The 21,431-nt window shown below is 36.4% G+C and overlaps 1 protein-coding gene and 1 pseudogene across 1 annotated transcript; one reads left to right on the top strand and one right to left on the bottom strand.

Annotated features, from left to right (window-relative positions):
- Window positions 1-241: 241 nt before the first annotated feature.
- Tasl (TLR adaptor interacting with endolysosomal SLC15A4) lies at window positions 242-19,350 on the bottom strand. Its single transcript, XM_005329166.3, has 2 exons — window positions 19,200-19,350; window positions 242-1,703 (listed from the first exon to the last, which is right to left on the bottom strand). The coding sequence occupies exon 2, from the start codon at window positions 1,700-1,702 to the stop codon at window positions 806-808; it is 897 nt and encodes a 298-aa protein (XP_005329223.1). The 5' UTR covers window position 1,703; window positions 19,200-19,350; the 3' UTR covers window positions 242-805.
- On the top strand, window positions 11,743-12,189 carry LOC101964398 (transcription elongation factor A protein-like 9; annotated as a pseudogene).
- Window positions 19,351-21,431: the final 2,081 nt, after the last annotated feature.

Raw genomic sequence — 21,431 nt, 5'->3', positions numbered from 1 at the left:
GGTCAAGAATACATATAGATAAGGGAGAGGGAAATGGGAAAACTAACAATATTCATAATTTCTTTTGAAGCCTGGTACCCCGATGAAAATCATACACAGAATAATGAAACTAAATGGTCTAGTGCTCACTCTGGTATTTTCCATTTAGAAAGTGTCATCTCCACTAGTAAACAATTAGGGGATTTTCATGGCTGTTTTTTGGTTGAGGATGTAGCTAAGTAATCATTAAAAAAAGCCACAATTGCAATTTGGTACAGTTTTAATATTTACAAAGAATAGCTCTACTGATACAGAAAACAGAAAACAGCTACAAATGTACTTTTAAAAAATGTTTGAATTTGTCTTTCAACCCAAATATAGCAGCCTTCTGCAGTCCATTTCCCTTAAGAAGAAACAATTTGGAGGAATTTATTTGGGTAGAAAACACTATTTTTTAAAACTCTCTACCCTGAAACTTTTGGGGTTTTAGTTTTGCCATGTTTTTTTTTTCTTATTCTTATTTGGCTTGTCTTTTTTTTCTGATTTTTCTGCTCCCTTAAGTGGATCATAACCTTTTCTTTTTTGATCATTTTTATTTTTGCTTTGTTGCTGTGCAAACCTCTCTTTGAAACCATTATGATTTATCTTCCCACATTCCTTCATCATGTGTAATATTAAGAGATTTCTTCTTTATTCACACCTAATTTCTATCCAACATTTGCTTTTCAGGTTTTTGACTCTCTTTTATAGCCCCCTCCAGCACATTTTCCAAATAAATCAATATAGTATTGTTTTGGGGTAGATGAAAGAGATGGAAGCATCCTCTCTATGGATTCACATTGCTGTACTGTGAAATGTGAAGACTAGGTGTACTGATCTCAGTTGATGCCAACTGTAATAGGCGACTAATGACTAAATCCCTAGCTTTTGAGGTCTCCAGGTTCTTCTCTCTAGACACTTGAAGACTAATTTGGTCCACACTTGTCATGATGAGTTCAGATGCCAGAATCTGGGTAGGAGAACTGTCATGAAACATGGCATCCATGATGTACTGCTTATATAACTCCACCACCTTCTGCTCCAAGTACTCATTCAGCACTGCATTTGAAATAGGTTTCTGCATTTGCAGGCTGCTTTTTTCTTTGATGCTGGTTATTTTCCAATATGATGAGTACCGCTGAATAGGCTTTTGGGGAAAGTCACTGGGCTGAGTGGAAATGGAATCTTCCATGGGCAAAGGAATCTCCGATGACTTCAACAAAGGACCACATTCAAAACTGCTCTCAGAGGGAAAATCTGTCATCACTGAGTTAACGGCCATCACCTGTCCCCCTGCAATATGTAAGTCATTGTAATTCTTGCAAATGCTTTTGCAGGAAGGTGGAACCAAGTAGGTCCCTCTATGGAGGTCTCTACATATTTCAACCGCAGCCAAGTTTGGGCTTTCAAACACTGGATTAGGGTTTGTCTGCAGCACTGTGACTCTCTGACTTCTGTTGCATTGGTTTTCTCTTGAGTGCAGTGAAGAAATAAACTTGCCAGAGGATTTGCAGCTCACGTAAAGACTTCTGACTTCCTCTTCACCCACAGAGGAATAGGAAAGAGCAGCAACAGAAGTTGTCTCCTCTTCCTTTTCCCCAGCCACCTGTTCATTATAAGATGCATGATTCCAGTAGATGTCATTCCAGTAGGCGAGTCCACTGAGATACCCTTCTGACAGCATTCTGGAAAGAGAATTGATGAGTAACGATGGGGAAAAAGAAGACTGGACTCTTTTAAGTTGGCAATTAATATATCAAAAATATAAAGGATGGCCAGGCATAGTGGCACATGCCTGTAATCCCAGTGGCTCAGGAGACTGAGGCAGGAGGATCTTGAGTTCAAAGCCAGCCTCAGCAAAAGCAATAAACTAAGCAACTCAGTGAGACCCTGTCTCTAAATTTTAAAAAATTCAAAAAAGGGCTGGGGGTGTGGCTCAGTGGTTAAGTGCCTCTGGGTTCAATCCCCAGTACAAAAAAAAAATGTAAAAGGTGATGAATGAAATAATTTTATTCACTCACCAAGCCATTACTAATTCCATGCCTCTTGAATACCAGAACTATGGCATGTTCTGGGTATATAATGATGAAATGATACATACCAGTTCCATCCTTCAAGAAGTTTCTCACTATGCAAGAAAATAAACTAGATACAAATAATTCCAATATTATATCACTGGGGATATAATTGTGATAGGCATAAAGAAAGTCCAGAGGAGGGGACTCTAACACAACCTGGGGTAAAAGGGGAGAAGTCACAGGATATCTCACAGGGAATGTGGCATTTCAGTTGAGTGATGAAACTAAATAGGCATTCCAGCCATTGGCACAGTTATAAGAGAATATAGTGGTACAACTTATTCACCACATACCAAGAAGCTGAGCACAAGCAGAAGAGACTGGGAAAATAATCTGGAATTGTATCATGAAGGCCCTTGACAGCCAGGCAAAGGGATTTATATTCTGCCTCAGAAGGAATGGAGAGTTATTGAGAAGTTGTAGTTTGAATAGCAACATGGCTAGTGGACTATGAGAAAAATAGTGAGGAAATCTGGCAAATTCTACTAAAAACAAGAGCTGTGTCTTACTCATCTTTATATTGTATCCCTGGGAGCTGGATTGTTTTCTGTTTTGTTTTTTAATTAAGGAGGGACCCAAAATGTATTTGTTAACTTGAATGAAACAATGGCTGCTATGAAATCAATTCACACTCATCACATGATGCAGGATTACAGTTTCTCCTACCTTTGCAGAACAGGGTGGATTTTTTTTCTCTACACCTTCCACTTCTCAAAATATATCCTGGAAATGTCTCTGCACTCAATTGGTATGTTTACCTCTTCCCTAGTTAAGCACAGAGCTTTCCTGATAGTAGGCTTTCCCTACACCTGCCTCCTCTCCCCACCCTCTGCAGTTGTCATTGAAGTCTGGAGTGGCTAAAATAGGCCAGAAACCACAGCTGCATTTTCTAAAAAAGGAACACACTGGCATTCTTGGCACTGGAGCAACCAGCCACAGTGAGGAAAACTGGTCCTCTTTGGCCTCAAGGTCTGGGCTTCTAAAAGAGATCTACCAATTTGACCCTGAAATTGACAAGTCATATTAGAAAAGAAGGATCATTTTAAAACCATATATAAAGGTCCTTTTAAAACTGTCAGCCCTTTTTTTTACATTCATGTAGTTTTTATTTTCCAGGTAGATAAAATATATCCCTCTTTTTATTTATTTTTATTTTCCCTCTCTTTTAATTCAATAAGAGTAATATATTTTCTTTTTTGCAAATATTCTAAGGTATAATCAGCAAATTTATCAATTACTTAAATGTTTACTATATTCCAGGCACAATTATGTGCCATAAAGATGCAAAGTTAAAAGTCTTCAATAAATCCATGAATAATTATTGTTTGCTAAACGCACTTATAAAGAAAATGTTGGTTTTTTCCTTAAAAAAAAAAGAAGAAAACTTTCTAAGTGCAGTTCTGCCCTCAACAAACCTAACCAACTGGGTGAAAAGGCAAACTTTACATACTACAAGATAATTAACAAAGTAAAAGAGATTAGCATAAAGTCCTAATAGTGATGTAATTACTTCCCCCTCAGGTCTCTCTCCTAGGCTGTAGCTAGGATATTGCTTTTAAGGCCTCAAAACCTCATTGTGGAAACTCCGGGCAAAATTGCACTGTTGTCTTTTGAGTTTCTAAATAAGCTTTAGAAACTCTGAACAAAAACAACAATTTTAGAGAAATGACTTGCGAGATACCATAACCTGAAGTTTTGAACTTCAAAATTCAGAACCATGAAGAATTTAGGGCATGATATTTATGCATTAACAATAGACGCAAGTGATCTGAATCTACCGTGGAAGAAAACAGTATGACTTGAGAAAGGTTTAGGGAGCCCAAAACAGATGAAGTCTGTGACTCCAGCCCATGTAGATTCTGAGCAAGCAAAAAGCCTCACAAAATTCTTTCATGTTCAACAGTGGTGCAGTTGACATGGTGCAGTGGACCATCCAAAGGACAGGCCTGAGGTCACTTCATCAAATCTTACACACAGCATGGTACTGAGAGCTTGAAAACTGGAGAATTCCTAGAATTGGGATACAAAGATTGCAGACATGATCTCCATGGAGTACTAACCAGGGGCTAGGTAAATGAATGACAAGAAGTCTCCATGTGTATCAGTGTGACTACATAGTAAAAAACAAAGATTGCCCCCACCTACCCCCATTCCTAACTGATCCTATGATTCTATATAAGCAACCAGGAACTTAGAGGTAAACTCCAGGAGGAAGTAATCCTAAAGTGATTAAGGAATTCCTGATTGCCAGGGAGAAATTTTCCACCTCTCCAGAGAATGTGAGCCCCAAAAAGATAAATTAAGGTAGAGAAAAGCAAAGATTTACAGAGAAGATAGCAGAATAGGCATATGCATGTGTTTTTTTTTCCTCCTGCCCCAACCTTCATTAAAACAACAGTAAATGATGCTTGTAAAAGATATAACACATAAGAAAAGGGGAAACATGAGGTGAAACAAGAGCAATTACATTTTATATGCTGAAAAGTAGTGGACCAAGGGTTAATGTCTTAGGAGACTGGGAAAACTTACAAGAGCCATGGGAAAATACAAGTGCCAAAATGATTTAAATTCCCCTAAAGTTGAGGAATTTCTTTTTTTTTAAGAGAGAGAGAGAATTTTTTAATATTTATTTCTTAGTTTTCGGCAGACACAACATCTTTGTATGTGGTGCTGAGGATCGAACCCGGGCTGCACGCATGCCAGGTGAGCGCGCTACCACTTGAGCCACATCCCCAGCCCTGAGGAATTTCTTAACACTGCATACCTCTGGGGGTAAGGGCAAAAAGGCTATATGGTGTATCTAAAGTTAAAAAAAAAAAAAAAAAGATTGATTGAAAGTCTATTTAAAAGGAAATCTGACACCCAGACCCTGTGTCTCATTCCATGCAGCCAGGTGATCATCTGCTATCATCAACCCCAAAGAAAAACTTGAGACTTAGTCTCTGAATAATAAAAGAGGACCCCCCCTAGACCAGGGGATACTAGCTGAGGATAGAATTACTGAATTGATAAAAGATAGATTAAATAAATATATGAATGTTGGTGCAGAGATCCATGATCCCAGATCTTCCCTTACTCAGTTCCCAGAATGCTTGCAACAGGGTCATCCACTTTCTAGGCAGGGTATTAGAAAAAATGTTCTGAGTAATCTGACTATTATAGTTTGAGAAGAGCCATTGACATCAGAAGTTCTCCAACTCAACTGGGCAATTACCCTTCAGTTAAGCTTACAATCAATTAAGCCCATTGAGCTTTTTGGATTCCCATCCTTTAAGATGACTGGAACTTTGAAACATCTGAGGAAAGATCTGCTATGAGAGAGTCAAAAACAGCCACTTAGAGGATAAAGCTCTATAAGGGCAAAATCTGCTATCAGTATTTCCAGAGTTAAAAGATCATATCACAATCATGAATTGCAAATGGGATGTTATGAAAAAGAGGTATTTCTTAATAAGAATTCTAATGTTCAAGAAAAAAAATCAAGCATCAATAAGTGAGGACTGGAGTTGTGGCTCGGTGTAGAGCTGTTGCCTAGCATGCATGAGGCCCTGGATTTGATCCTCAGCACCACATAAAATAAATAAATAAATAAAGGTATTATGTCCATCTACAAGTAAAAAAAAATATTTTAAAAAAAAGAACCAATAAGAGGGGTGGCATCAAATTAAAAAACTTTTGTACAGCAAAAAAACAAGAGTGTGAAGAGAGAACCCACAGAATGGGAGAAGGTTTTGGCTAGCTACTCTTCCAAAAGAGAAATAATATTCAGAATATATAAAGAATTTAAAAAAAAACTTCAACACAAGAAAAACAAAGAACTAAATAAATTGGTATATGATCTAAACAGACATTTGTAAAAAGAAGAAATACAAATAGCCAAAAAAAAAAAAACTATTTAAAAAAATGTTCCATATCCTTAGCAATCAGGAAAATGGAAATCAAAACTACAGTAAGATTTCATCTTACTCCAGTTAGAATAGCAATCATTAAGAATACAAAAATAGGGCTAGCACTGTGACTCAGTTGTAGAGCAGTTGCCTAGCATGTGTAAGGAACTGAGTTTGATTCCAACCACCACATAAAAAAAATACTGAATAAACAAAATAAAGGTATAAAAAATATTTTTTATAAAAAGAATACAAAAATAGCCAGGCACGGTGGTGCATGCCTGTAATCCCTGTGGCTCAGGAGGATTGTGAGTTCAAAGACAGCCTCAGCAAAAGCGAGGCCCTACGCAATTTTGGAGACCCTGACTCTAAATAAAACACAAAATAGGGATGGGGATGTGGCTCAGTGGTTGAGTGCCCTTGAGTTCAATCCCTGGTACCTCTCCTTCCAAAAATTAAAAAATAATAGAAGGAATACCACCAGAGTAGAGGAAGGGGATCAGGAAAGAGAAGGTGAAGGAAGGAGAAAGTACTGGTGAATGAGATTGATCAGATTATTTTACATGCATATATGAACATGGCATAATGAATCTCACTATTGTGTATAATTATAATGTACTGCTAAAGTATGAATTAAAAAGTACACTGAAGCTTTTGGAAATTAAAAATCATTATTTTAAAGTTCAATACAAGGATTGGAAGGTAAAGTTAAGGCAATTTTTTATTTTGAAAGTAGACCAAAAATACAAGACAGAAAATGGTAAAGATAAAATTAAAGAACAAGTCCAGGAAAACCATTATCTGAATAATAATAGTTCAGAAAGACAGAGCAGAGAAAATAGGGAAGAAATACAAACAACTCAAGAATGCTTCCCAGAACTGAAGGACTGTGAGTTTCCAAAATACTGTGTAAAAATAGACCTGCACACCCTCTCATTGTTGCAAAATGATAGAACACTTGGGACAAAGAGAAGATATTATAAGTTTGCAGAAGGGAAAAATGTCATAGACGGAAAAGACCAAGAACCAGAATCTTCAGACTTTTAAAAAATATATATTTTTAGTTGTAGGTAGACACAATGCCTTTATTTTATTTATTTTTTTAATGTGATGCTGAGGATGGAACCCAGTGCCTCACACATGCAAGATAAGCACTCTACCACTGAACCTAAAAGTCATGCAGCAACAAACAAACAAATCTATGGTTTACTATATGGTTGAGTTGTAAATAGCTTTTATATAACCATGACATTAAATAAAGCACTAAAAATAGAGCTAACTACATTTTTAAAATAACCATAGAGTGACTGTAAAGTCAGGAAAGAAATATTATTTTAGTATGTGTATTAATGTAATACCAATAAAAACTATCCTAGGCATTTGCCTATAAGCTCACTACATATGGTGAGAGTAATGGAATAAAGTCACATATACTTGGTGGAAACCAGGGGAGGAAAGAGAAATCCTGTTCCAAATTCTCTTCTTCATAGTGTCAAGTCAGTAAATTGAAAAAAAAAAGTACATAAGCATGTTATTGAAAGAAATTGTGGCAAATACTAAATAATTAGTTAATGGAAATAAAAGTTGTTGTTTCTGGATAAAGGCACAGGAATTGCTGTTTTTTCATAACAAACCTCAAAGAATTATGTGATTTTTGCAAGACACTGTGATGCACAACTGTAATTCCACCAAGTTGGGAGGCTGAAGCAGGAGGATCATAAGCTCAAGGCAAGCCTTAGCTAAGACCCTCAGCAACTTATCAAGACCCTGGCTCAAAATAAAAAATAGAAAGGGCTGGGGATGTGGCTCAGTGGTTAAGTGCCCCTGGGTTCAATCCCCCAAACCAGAAATAAAAAAAAATAATCTGTCACCCAAACTATGTACATATGTAATTTTGACTCAATTTTTTAATTAAAATTAAAAACTAAAAACAATTTTTAGAGTAACTAAGAGGAAAAACAAGAAGGTGGTCCTTCCTGTACAGTTGAGTTGTGTGTAAAGATACTCTTAGACTAAAGAAGAGAAACAGAAGTCTGGGGCAAGTAAACCTTTAGTGCTATAGAACAAAAAGCTTTGAAACAAGCAGCAAGCAAGGGCAAAAGCACTGCAGGCAGGGGAGAAGGGTGACACAATGAAGTAGTCTATATCATCATTTTCACATGGGTCAGTGAGAGACAACAGTCCAGGTACAATCAAGTGTTACTTTTGAACCATGCTTACCTAAGAACATTTCCTAAACTATCACAATTCACAGAATCCCCTTTTATCACCCCTTTTCCCTTTCAGACATATCCCACAGCACCCACCATTTATCCTCTTTCTCTTCAATGGGCCCTTTATCTGTGGATGCTGTTTATGAAAACTTCAGATATCCCCCACTCCTCTGCAACAGTGAAGGAAGAAGTTTTTGTTTTGTTTTGTTTTGTTGTTGTTGTTTTTAATGAGTAAACAGAGCAGGATTTACTTAGGCAAGAAGAGATGAAACTCCTGGTAGGGGAAGGGGGCCTGATAGCACCAACAGGCCTATTTCAAATGTGAAAAACCTTGAGGCTCAACTGTGGAAACACCTCCAGCCAACTCCTTTGTCCCAGAGGTAGAAAACAGAAGGTAGGGATAAACCCAGATGGAAATTACAAGAAGAGAGGGTAGGGGGAGCCCAGATGGAAAAGAAGGTGTGATAGATAGCCTAATACTTTACAATGCCTGTTTAACATACATTTTGCTCCAGGTTCTACATAGAACCATAAATAAACTCCTAAGGAAGGTTTTTTGCTTTGAGTTATGGGCCTTTCTCTCACTTTGTAATCTACAGAGAGGTTTGTTGGTGCCTTAGTTCAGGCAAAATAAACACCTTACCATGCTGATGTGTGGGGCCCAAGGAAGACCAGGAAAATGGGAGGCCCAATAATAAAAAAAGCATAAAGTACCTCCCAGTGTATAGGGATACATACACTCCTGAGAAAAGGAAGATATTCCTGTGAGGGAAGACTGGGAGATGAGGTCAGGGAGATAAGTTGGGACAAGCGTAAGGCAGGAAATACATACCCTGTAGGCAATTAAGGGTTGAGTATCCTGAATCCAAAAATCCAAATCTGAAAGTCTCAAAAATCTGAAACTTCTTGGGTGCCAACATGACAGCACAAGTCAAAAATTCCACATTGGACCTCATGTGATGGGTCACAATCAAAACTCAGGTACACTTAAAATATCATATGAAATTACCTTCAGTTAAGACCTGTAGAATAGAGGAAGTATAATAGGAGTAGGTAAAGGGAGGCATCAGAGACAGACAAGGAGCAAATCAAATTCCATGTATGGGGGCTAGGGTTGTGGCTCAGAGGTATAGTGCTTTCCCAGCACATGTGAGGCACTGGGTTTGATCCTCAGCATGGAAAAAGAAAGGAAAGAAGGAAGGGAAGGTATTGTGTTCATCTACAATTAATTTTTTTAAGTTACATGCATGTGTGATTTTGTCAAAATAAACCCAACTACTATGTATAACTAAAATACACAAATAAAAGTAAAAATATACAAAATTTTTTAAAAAATGAAAGTTATCTTCAGTTTATGTATATAAGGTATATATGAAACTTAAGTTAGAAGGCTGCTGGATTCAGCCCCATCTGGGACAGTAACCAAGAGGCAGGAAACAGTTAAGTAAGAGAAAGAATGAGTATGAATGACCAAGACTCCCAGACATAAAGATAAAGAAGAGAGATGAACTCTGAGTCTGGATTTGTTGGGAAGTGGCACCAGCACTTACCATCAAACCAGGAGGAGGAGCTAGGAAGGGAGATAATGGGTTTAGCTTAGTCCGTCTTGACTAAGATAAAATATCTGGGTGCAAGTGTCTAGTTATCCATTAGAGTCAGGCAGGAAGCACATTAGAAAAGTTATTTGAAATCATCATCTAAGTGTAGTAGGAATTCATATTGGAGGAGCTATTGAGTGTTCATAATAACTTGTGTGGGGAGCTCTCCTTGAACAGTACCAGAAGGAAGGAGTAGCAGCAAAGGCTGCAGTATCACATAGCTTTGTAAAAAATTGAAAGGGCTTCAGATGCATGGAATAGATCATTTTTTTTTTTTTTTGGTACTGGAGATTGAACTCAGGAGCATTTGACCACTGAGCCACATCCCCAGCCCTATTTTGTACTTTATTTAAAGACAGAGTCTCACTGAGTTGCTTAGGGCCTCACTAAGTTGCTGAAGCTGGCTTTGAAGTCATAATCCTCTTGCCTCAGCCTCCCAAGCCGCTGGGATTTACAGGCTTGCGCCACCACACCCAGCTTAGATCACATTTTTTAAAACTGTATTTGAAGGTAAAATTTAGCCATGTGTTCAGACTCACTGATGCCAAAAAAAAAAAAATTAACTTAGTAGGTAACGGAGCAGAGTTCTAGTTCTGACTTTGTCACTAACTGTGGTTTTAGTGTAGTTAGTGCCAGGTATATAAGATACAACCCATATAATAATCATATAATAATGTACTAAAGAAATCGATCTTCCCTGACATAGTGGTGCATGATTTTATTCCCAGCAAATCTGGAAGCTGAGGCAGGAAGATCGCAAGTTTAAGGTCAACCTAGGCAACTTAGACTGTCTCAAAATTTAAAAAAAAATCCAAAGCTGGGGAATGTAGCTCAGTGGTAGAGAACCCCTGGACTCAATCTCTAATATCCCAAGAAAATTTTTTAAACATAAAAATTAAGAAATTTACCCTCACAAAGATTCTAAGATATAGGTATTACTAGTCTCATTTTACAGATGACAAAATTGAGTAATGTGTTCAAAGTCATAAGGCATTCAAACACTGTCAAAAAGCAGAGGCCACGTTTAGATTACTTAACTCCTCAAAGACTCAACTTTTCATCAATAAGGTGAGAATGTAGAATTAGGGGCTGGGGATATAACTTGGTTGATAACCCCCACACCACCAAAGAGAGAGAGAGAGAGAGAGAGAGAGAGAGAGAGAGAGAGAGAGAGAGAGAGAATGTGCAATTAAACCATATCTTAGAGTATCCTCAATCTTTAATATTGAATGAGTTTATGAAGAGTTAAATGAGGGGCTGGGGATGTGGCTCAAGTGGTGGCGCGCTCGCCTGGCATTCGTGCGGCCCGGGTTCGATCCTCAGCACCACATACAAAGATGTTGTGTCCGCCAAATACTAAAAAAATAAAATAAAATATTAAAAAATTCTCTCTCCCTCTCTCTAACTCTCTCTCACTCTTTAAAAAAAAAAAAAGAGTTAAATGAGCTTTACTCATCTGACATTTCTGAAAATTAGCAGCAGAGGGCAGCAGAAAGCATGCTAAGGAGGCTTCTGAAAATAGTTTTAAAGCTGTGCAAAGATTAATGCATAAAATTTATAAACAAAAATTTTACATATATTAACACATTTAATCTTATAGAAAGCCTTTAATGCACCAGTAGAATAAAAACAGTGCTGCACATCATAATATCCTAAAATTTAAAAATAAAGAAAACTTACTTGGGTGTATTTTAATTAATAGTTGGGGGGTTTTTTCTTAATAATTTTAAGAAACTTCAAGAAGGTATCCATGGATCTCTAAATAATACACTTCAAATAAATATTAATGTATCTTAAGGAGTCGACATGTGCAGAAGTCCTGCTAGTCTGGTCCTTGTTCCCGTCTGGGTACCAGCTCCCTTCTGCAGTGCAGGCAGCAGCACTGGAGGCCAGTGGAAGGACTCAACTTGTTGGAATTGTGCAGGTCTGTTAGAACTTTCCAAGGCCATAAAAGTAGGAGAAAGAAGCAGACCAGATCAATACCAGTAATTGCATTCAAAGAGGAATAAGCAGGAAAGAAGAAAGGGAGGCACAAGATGAAACCCTGTCAGAAAACTGAAGAAAAACCAGACAATGAGAATGAACCAAAGCTGGAGGAAGAGCCAAAGCCTGAGGAACAGCCAGAGGAAGAGGAAGAACAAGAGGAGGAGGAAAACACAGAAGAAACTTTTAGAGAAAGGCTGATTCAATCTCTCCAGGATTTTAAAGAAGATATACATAACAGGCATTTGAGCAATGAGGATATGTTTAGGGAAGTGAATGAAATAGATGAGATAAGGAGAAAAGAAACAAACTTATAGTGATGCATTGGAAGGTCAATAGAAACCATCCTTACTCTTATTTGATGCAGTTTACCTTGATTTCTGTTTTATCTGATATTAACATTGCTATATAGCTTTCGTTTTACTAGCATTTTTCCTGATATATCTTTGCCCATCTTTCTACTTTTAACCAGTTGCTATTAGTTGTTTTAGATATAGCTCGTTATCTGCATCTCATTGTTTATTGTATTTTGAACTTATCTACAAGTCTCTGTCTTTGAATAAGAGAGATTTACTCACTGTAAAAAAGAGGTCCCTGTTAGCATATAAAATGGGGGGAAAAAGTTACTAAATAATATGTGAATATCATATTTTTGAATAAGATAAAAGTACATTTGTATATTACATATATGCTCATTAAAACTTGGGAAGGATAAGAGACAAAAAGTTCAGGCAAGCTGGGCATGGTGGCACAGGCCTATAATCCCAGCAATTTTTGAGGCTGAGGCAGGAGAGGAGGACCACAAGTTCAAGACCAGCTTCTGCAACTTAGCAAGACCCTGACCATAAAATAAAAAAGGCTGGGGATGTAGCTTAGTGGAGTAATTGCACTCCTTTGTTCAATTCTCAGTGCTGCAAAAAAAAAAAAAAAAAAAAAAGTTCAGTTTCAGTGCTGGGATTATGAATACAATCTTCTGCTTGTTTGTATTTTCCATATTCCTAAAATGAATACACATTATTGTTGCTAAAATAATAAAATTTTATAACTAAAAAGCAAAAAAAAATTAATGTATCTTTTAATTTCATCTGAGACACTAAAATTTAACCTAATGGTTTTCTTTGGTTGTTCAAAAATATTTTATTGCTTGAATTTTTGTTTCATATCTTAGTGTGTGTGTGTGTATGTGTGTGTGTGTGTATAATTTATCCATGACTGATTAAGTGTAAAGAAAAAGACTTTCAAGGACATTTGCAGATGAGATGTTCTAGGCATATTTAGTCTACATTAATCATTACCAGACAGGGGAATACCAAAATTAACCTTATGTGCAAATTCACAAGTTAGAAATATGTGCTAAAGTACAGCACTTTGTTAAATCATTTACTTTGTTTTCAGAAGAAACTGCAATATAAATTCTTCCTTCTATATTAATGTCTGTGTAAGTTCTCAGAAAATTGTTGTTGTTGCTTCTATGTTTATGCTTAGATACACTTTTAATTTACACCCAAACAACACAAGCATGGAGTCAAAAGGAAAACCTAAAGAGGGAGGAACTTTATAAAAGGGCACATTTGAAAAAAAAAAAAAAACCTAAATGATCTGCAAACTTTGGCTTTGCAGATCATATGGAGTCTTGCAAATCTGTCATCATAGCACAAAAGCAGCCTTAGACAATATGTAAACAAATTATTGTAGCTATGTTCTGATAAAACTTTACTTACCAAAGTACAGGGCCAATTTAGTCCTAGATCAAAGCTTGCCTACACTTGACCTCAGTCAAAAAGCAGATGCAATATATTGGATAGGCCATCATAATAGCCACCACGCATTGAGTGGTCTTCATCCATTACAACTAATCTTTCAATAACACTACACATTAAGTATTATCATAATCTGGATTTTCCAAATGAGAAAACTAGGTTTCAGTTATGACAAATGCCCTTTCCAAGGTCATATAGCTACTAACTACTAGAGGCAAAATTCAAGCCCAAGTTTACAAACTCCAAAGTATGTGTTTAGTTCTTAGAACATCTTGCTCTACTGCATAGATAAGAGGAGTTAATATCACAAAGCCATGATAACAAGCAATTAGTACTTCCAGAAAAAGAATATAAGCCCTGAATCCATTTAATAACAGCAACATTTGCCAAATAAAAGAAGGAAGGTGCCATGAAGTACAGAAAGAAAGGCTCCAAGAGGGACAGCCAGCACCTACCCCATATGTTCTAACTTCAGGTCAATGCTCATGTGTCTTTGAGACATACAAATAATTTATCTTCTATTTTTTGTATTTATTTATTTATTTATTTTAATATTCCTGTTCCATTGTATTTTTAAAAATAATTCCACCATTTTATTTTTAAAAATCTTTATTTTATATATTTATTTTTATATGGTGCTAAGGATTGAACTCAGGACCTCACACGTGCTAGGCTACCACTACCACTGAGCCCCAGCCCCAGCCCTGTATTTATTTATTTTTGTAGTTGTAAATGGAAAAAATACCTTTATTTTATTTATTTTTATGTGGTGTTGAGGATCGAACCCAGTGCCACACACATGCTAAGCAAGGGCTCTACCACTGAGCCACAGCCCAAGCCCCTATCCTCTATTTTCAAAATCCAACCATATGACCATTTTCCTGAAACGGTCTCATTGCTATAGCCTAGAATCGTATCATCTCTAATTTTACAATCACTTTCCCCTGGGTTATTTAATAATTTAATATTCCAGATGCCCTGTTTAAATATCACCTATGCCCCATATCCTCCAGGACAATATCCAAACACATTAGACCCTTATAATATGGAATACTTTGTCTTCTTTTTTAAAAAATATTTTTAGTTGTAGATGGACACAATAACTTTATTTTGTTTATTTAGTTTTATGTGGTGCTGGGGATCAAACCCATGCTAAGCAAGCTCTGTACCACTGAGCTACAACCCCGGGCCCCTTGTCCGTCTTCTTAACCTCATCTCTGCCTGTTCTCCATTGGACCCAGAATGCCAGCCATGTTAAGCCCTTCCCAGTTCCTCGAAATCCTACTCCTATCCCAGGGATATGTACATTTTTTCTTCTGTCCTGACTGCTCTGGTTCAATGTCCATCCTGTGGCCCATCATCACCTATAACCTTCAGGTTTCATCTCAAATATAAACATTTCAGGGCCATTGGCCAGCCATTCAGAATCCTTATCCCTAAATTAGAAAGGGTTCTTCCCTCTCTTACCCCAAGGCATTCATCAGGATTGCATGGAAATTTCAGAAAACCTGGCCACTACCATAAGCAGTGAAATGAATCATTGCAACAGTCTTTGGCGTGAAAAAGTAACTGGCAATAGCAAAAGAAAGGAGAGAGAGAAAGTAAGAAGGAGAGAGAGAGAGAGAAAAGAAGGAAGGGAGGCAGGGAGGAAGGAAAGAAAGTTCAAGATTGATGAGAAATGAGAAAATTTGGAGTGAAAAAGAATAAGAAAAGATCCAGTTTCTTGAAGACTATTTTGGGCAAGGGCAAACTTAGACACTTTAAGATGCAAGATCACGGGGCTGGGGATGTGGCTCAAGCAGTAGCGTGCTCGCCTGGCTCAGCCCGGGTTCGATCCTCAGCACCACATACAAACAAAGATGTTGTGTCCGCCGAAAACTAAATATTGAAATTCTCTCTCTCTCTCTCTCTCTCTCTCTCTCTCTCTCTCTCTCTCTCTCTCTCTCTCTCTCTCTCAAAAAAAAAAAAAAGATGCAAGATCACTGATGGCACAGGCCTGTAATCCTAACAGCTGGGGGAGGGCGCTGAGACAGAGGAGAATCCAGAGTTCAAAGCCAGCCTCAGCAAAAGCAAGGCTCTAAGCAACTCAGTACCCATCTCAGGATACTTCCAGTGGCCAAATGCAAATGAAGGCAGTGGGATGGAACTGCCAAGCAGCATCATGGGAGACAAACTCTAAGCAACTCAGTGAGACCTTGTCTCTAATAAAATACAAAATTGGGCTGGGGATGGGGCTCAGTGGTGGAGTGCCCCTGAGTTCAATTCCTGTTACCAAAAAAGAAAAAAAAAAAAAGATTCTGGGTTGAGATGGGTACAAAGGATACCTCCAGTGGCCAAATGCAAATGAAGGCAGTGGGATGGAACTGCCAAGCAGCATCATGGGATACAAACTCATGGAATGAAAGACATGCCAATGTTATCTTATGTTTCATGGAAAATCTTGAGCCAATCTGGCCTGGGAGCAGTTTGCCTCTCACCTAACAGCATGTCTGCTTATGTAGATCTATTTTTAGACAGTTATGAAATAATACATCTGCATGTACATCTTATTTTTATTTAGTAAATAATTACTCATATGAACATGAGGTTTTTCTTGCTTTTTACTATGTGTAATCCTGGCACATGCTTCCATGACTATTTCCTCAGGTCAGATTTGGAGCAGTAGAATTACTAGATCACTGCTATTAACAAACTGCCTTTCAAGTAGCTTGGAACAATTTCTTTTCTCATCAGCAATGTTTAAGATTGTTTCTACTAGATGCAGTGTTACTACTAGATTACACAGTGTTATTACTAGATTACAGTGTCTACTAGATTACACGCCTGTAATCCCAGCAGCGCAGGAGGCTGAGACAGGAGGATCTCAAGTTCAAAGCCAGCCTCAGCAACAGCAAGACATTAAGCAACTCAGTGAGACCCTTTCTCTAAACAAAATACAAAATTGGACTGGGGATGTGGCTTAGTGGTCAAGTACCCCTGAGTTCAATCCCTGGTATCAAAAAAAAAAATTGTTTCCACTGATAATCTGCAGCACTTTTTTTTTTAGTTCTCCAATTAAATAAGCAAATTTATACTTGTCTCGAATTTGAGAGTGAAGGAAACTGTTTTTTAAGATCATGTGAAGTCATATAACACAGATGTTATTTGTTAATACCCCCAGACCTCCAAATCCTCTATTTCATCTCTTAATTTCTCCTGTAATATAAATTCTAGATCCTATAATTTCAATTTAATATTTTAAGACCATATTGAATTGGGGGACTTGCAGATAAACCACTGTTAAATTATCATTGAAATTTTTAGAAAAAAAAGACAAAAAATAAAAATTTGAATATTGTTTTGTTTATGAGCTAATTTGGACAGTATCACCAAATCTGTCTTATGTGTTTTGTTTTCAGTGAATGATGCAAGTATTTTACTCAAAAAAGGAGCTTTTTGTTGTTGTTGTTATTGTTGTTATTTTGAAAAGTCCTCCCTCTATAAAATAGCATTGACAGCTTCTTTAGTCTTATCTTTTAACATACCCGTTCTTTAGGGCTAGAAATGACTAATCATGTTATCACATGTCCTAGATCATATCCCTATTATTTTACCTCTTACTGCTCTAAAGAATCACTCATCCCTATTTCAATTCTTGTTACAAAACATAATCTGGGATTATCTACTTTTCTACCAAATGTAAAATGATTTTTAAGGGAGTTCTTTGCATCCTTTATCTTCCAGGCTTAGCAGCCTTGTAAAATAATTCTTATATAACAAATGAATTTCTGGAAGTCTAACTTGGCTAAGACAACACAATTGTAAACCAAAGATCATCCTTTTGTCCATATTAAACTCACCAAGTAAATAAATGATCTTCTATTTGGTTCTGCTTGGATTTTTATGTCCAAAGGTAACAGCTACTTCCAAGGGCTGAACCTGATGTGTGAAATTCCTTATTTCATAAGATGTAAAATTTAGTGCAGAAATATTAAATTTTTGTCATAATTGGGTTTTTTGTTCATATTCTTTCTTACCATTTCACAATAGAAAAATTAAACTTTATGATCACTTTTTCAGGAGTATTTGGACAGAAAATAGAGGACTAAAAATAATAATTTCCTTGAAGATATAATTGTTAATTATTGTTAATTATTCTTATTACCATTAACATTTACTTAATAGTAGGCATAACAACCAAATGCACTGAAAGATCCTTGATTGGATCTGGGACTTAAAAAATTAAAAAGCTGGGCTGGGTACGCACAGTTCAGTGGCAGAGCACTTTCCTAGCATGTTTAGGGTCCTGGGTTCAATTCCCAACACCAAATATACAAATAAATATTAAAAAATAAAAACTTCTAAAGAACATGTGGCTAATTGGAGAAATTGAATGTGGGTCATATGTTAGATAATAGTATTGTATTGATATTAAATTGCCTTGGTGTCACAATTGTGCTGTGATTATGAAATAGACTTCCCTTATTCTTAGGAGATATATACTCAAGAATTTAGGGGTGACATGTGTCCTACAGTCAACAATATACTCTGAAATGGTTCAGAGAAAAAAAAACTGAGAAACACATACAGAAAGAGAGAGTAAATGTGGCAAAATGATACAACTGATTAATCTACAAAATCGAAATAAAAAAATAGGTGTTCATTGTACTATCCTTTCAATTTTTATATATGTTTATAACTTTGAAGAATAAAAATGCAGGGGTCAACGAATACAGGGACAATATCTTATATACCTAAAATAACAATTATATATGTATTTGGAAATGTTCTGGTGACTTTATGTAAGTATTTCAAACATCACTTTGCTCTAGATAATAAGTAGTGCACTACTCTTGTAAATCTTCAAAATCATCAGCATGATATGGATGTTTAACACAGATTTCAAATACTCTTTACTCTTACAAGCTTCTCAAGCTATGAAACAATTGCCTTACACTAAACTATGCAAGGAATGTTATATAAAAAATCAGTATGCGTATTCTGACTAAACAAGGTCTATATGCAAGCATATATTCAAGAAGCATGTGCACAAAGCAAAAGAATGCTTCAGCAGGTCTAAAGATATTTCTAACAAAAGTCTTAATATCCTAAAGCAGGCTTTTCCTAAATCACCCAGATGGCAATTTGAAAAGCATCATCATTATAGATCAGATTCACTTTGAATATATGCTGCCACATAGAACAACACTATCAAAGCTTGGTGAACTGAATAATTGAGAGTGAAATCCAACTGGAATGCATTGTGATTGTGTTTGTCTCTATAACTCATTTCTGTAACTGAATTCAAGAGCCACGTTGTCAGTGCAAAATCCTACTTAAGTTTTTAGGCCTTCTGTTAAAAATGTGGAAACTAAACTAGCACAGTAACCAATAAGAGGACTGAATAAATTATACAAGAAGGAATTTGATCAAACCAGTCAAAAAATTTTAGGTTAATTTTTTTAAATGTCAGGAATCGCACAAGGAGATAAGAAAAGAAAGTGAATTCCTTTTTATTGTCCAACCCCATTCAATGCTTGCTTCAACTCCTAGTCACCTCTGATTTGGTGAGCTTTAAAAATATTTTAGATGAACTGTGACAATAAAGGGTTAAGAAAGTGAGAAGAGAAATGGAAGGAAATGTTACCAGAATCGGTAGGACCCGTTGCCTCCTTTTTCTTACCTTCACTAGCCAGTCTGCTACTTTGGTCCTGCAGAAACACAATGATTGTCCCAATAGAAATGAACAAGCCAGCCAACACTCTTTCCAGAACGTTTGCAAGTCTTTGACTGGTGAGACTGAGAAAATAAGCTGCTCATTTCATTGCAGTTCTTTTTATAACTGATCCTATGGAAAAAGAGTTGTTTTTGCACAAGTCTGATTTGTACAAAGAAGCAGTGGGAAGTCCCAGGAAATGGGGGGTGGGTAATAACTGACGAACCCACATCGAGCCACAGAATGCACAGAATGGTGTTTCTTCCCCTTTTTCGAAAAATGAAACCTATCTATGAAACTGTCTCTTGCTAAAAAAAAAAAAAAAAAGAAAGAAAGAAAGAAAAGTTTATTTCTATGCATTATGCAAGCACCCTATCAACACAATTAATTTCTCTTTCTACAATAACTAATTCTGTGGGAACCCTTTACTGAAATTCAACCAAAGCCATTTATGACTTTAGAAATTTCTCAGTTTTATCACTAATTTATATTTTTAAGAAGTATTATTTATCAATCATGTTTATAATTCTAAAAATGCAATGAAAAAAAAAGTTTTCTCTTTCCAATTACCTAAAGTTAAAATTTTGTGGGCAAGGTTGTGGAGAAACGGACACTCCCATCCACTATTAGTGAGATTGTAAACATATTTAGAGAGCAATGTTTCAGTATCAGTCAAAATTTATTCCTTTTAAATGCAACTATTTCATTTCTATAAATTTATCTTAGCTATATATACATACTTGTGCACAAACATGTATATGAACATATATTTGTCACAGCATTGTTTGAAAAAGTAAATGAACCCCCCCCCATCCTCTCCCTGTGGAGACCGAACCAACCCCTTGCACATAATCACATATGTATTTACAGCAGCACAGCAAGCTGTGCTTGAAGGGCTTTGAACCTGGCTGGCCAGGGAAGCAGAATGGGTGGATAGAGCTGTTTTTCCTTCTGGGCTGTTCTTCATCTGTCCCTGCCCTTTTCATGTCCCACCCCACTACCAACAAAAGTATATTTTTCACTGTCCATTGTTTTATGTTTGAATAAACAATTTATAGTGACAATAAAAAAGAAAATGAAGATGACTGAGAAAAAAATGTTATCCATAAGTATGATATTAGCTAAATAAGTAAGAATGTATCCCTCTTGTGGAATATTATGCAATTGAGTGAGGTAGATTTATGTCTACTGATAGAAAAGGATATCTAAGATACATTCTTTAGCAAAAAATTATGTTCCAACTTGTGATTTTAAAGGAATACACACACATATATACATACACACACACAAATTATTTGCTAACTAGAATATTTCTTTTTCTGTATGGATACAGAAAAAAAATAGAAACAAGCAATAGCCTTTCTAGAACGAGGTTACTTTTCATTCTCCACCCCTTTGAAATTTTTATCTTGTATATGCATGTCCATTTTACAAACTTGTATTTTAGTCCTATTTAAATTTACTTGATTTTACAGTCCAAGTATATTATAATCTGTCTTTTCTAGATGACAGACAAGTCTATCTGCAAATGAATCAGTTCTTCTTGCCCCAAAACAGAAAATTAAAGTTTTCAAAAGCCCTTAGTTGGTTTATCCTGTTTCAATTTAACTGGCAAAGAATAACCCTGCTCAAATGATAACCATTTCATTATCTTTTTCTACGTAGACCAAAGCTATTTTCCAAATCCTTAATTGGTGACCATTTCCACTTAGTGAGTTTGATTGTTTTGTTTACCTTTGTTCAATGGCTTATCCTAAAAACTCACTTTTAAAATCTTACTAGCATTTTTATTAGAGTCTTTCATAATTTTCTGCATTATGTCATGGATATAGATCCAATTGAAAAGGCAGTTTACATATGAGCCATAATAAGGACAGTTATCAACTAGTTTCAAATCTGACTTGATCTGCTATAAGAAACACAGACTCATGGACTCAGGGGTAGGCTCAGTGGCAGTGCAATACTATAAAATCTGACCTGGGATGTCTCCAGGCTTTGGTAGGTCATCAAGGATCTAGTTGTGATCAAGAGATCATAGAAACTTCAAGGCCAAACATTGTTTAATTTCACCTTTGTGTAAGTCCAACCACAATCATGCGGATACCCTAGAGTGAGTCTTACCTAACTCCAGAAACACACTTTGGTGAATTCCCCAAGAACTCACTTGGCAATGCCATGAAATAACCAACGAGGGGTATT

The sequence above is a fragment of the Ictidomys tridecemlineatus genome, chromosome X, assembly GCF_052094955.1.
Source record: "Ictidomys tridecemlineatus isolate mIctTri1 chromosome X, mIctTri1.hap1, whole genome shotgun sequence".
Taxonomy (NCBI): domain Eukaryota; kingdom Metazoa; phylum Chordata; class Mammalia; order Rodentia; family Sciuridae; genus Ictidomys; species Ictidomys tridecemlineatus.
This window is presented reverse-complemented; position numbering and strand designations above follow the sequence as displayed.

Excerpts from the sequence above, each read along its gene's own strand:
- Tasl (XM_005329166.3), bottom strand. The coding sequence starts at position 1,702 with ATGCTGTCAGAAGGGTATCTCAGTGGACTCGCCTACTGGAATGACATC.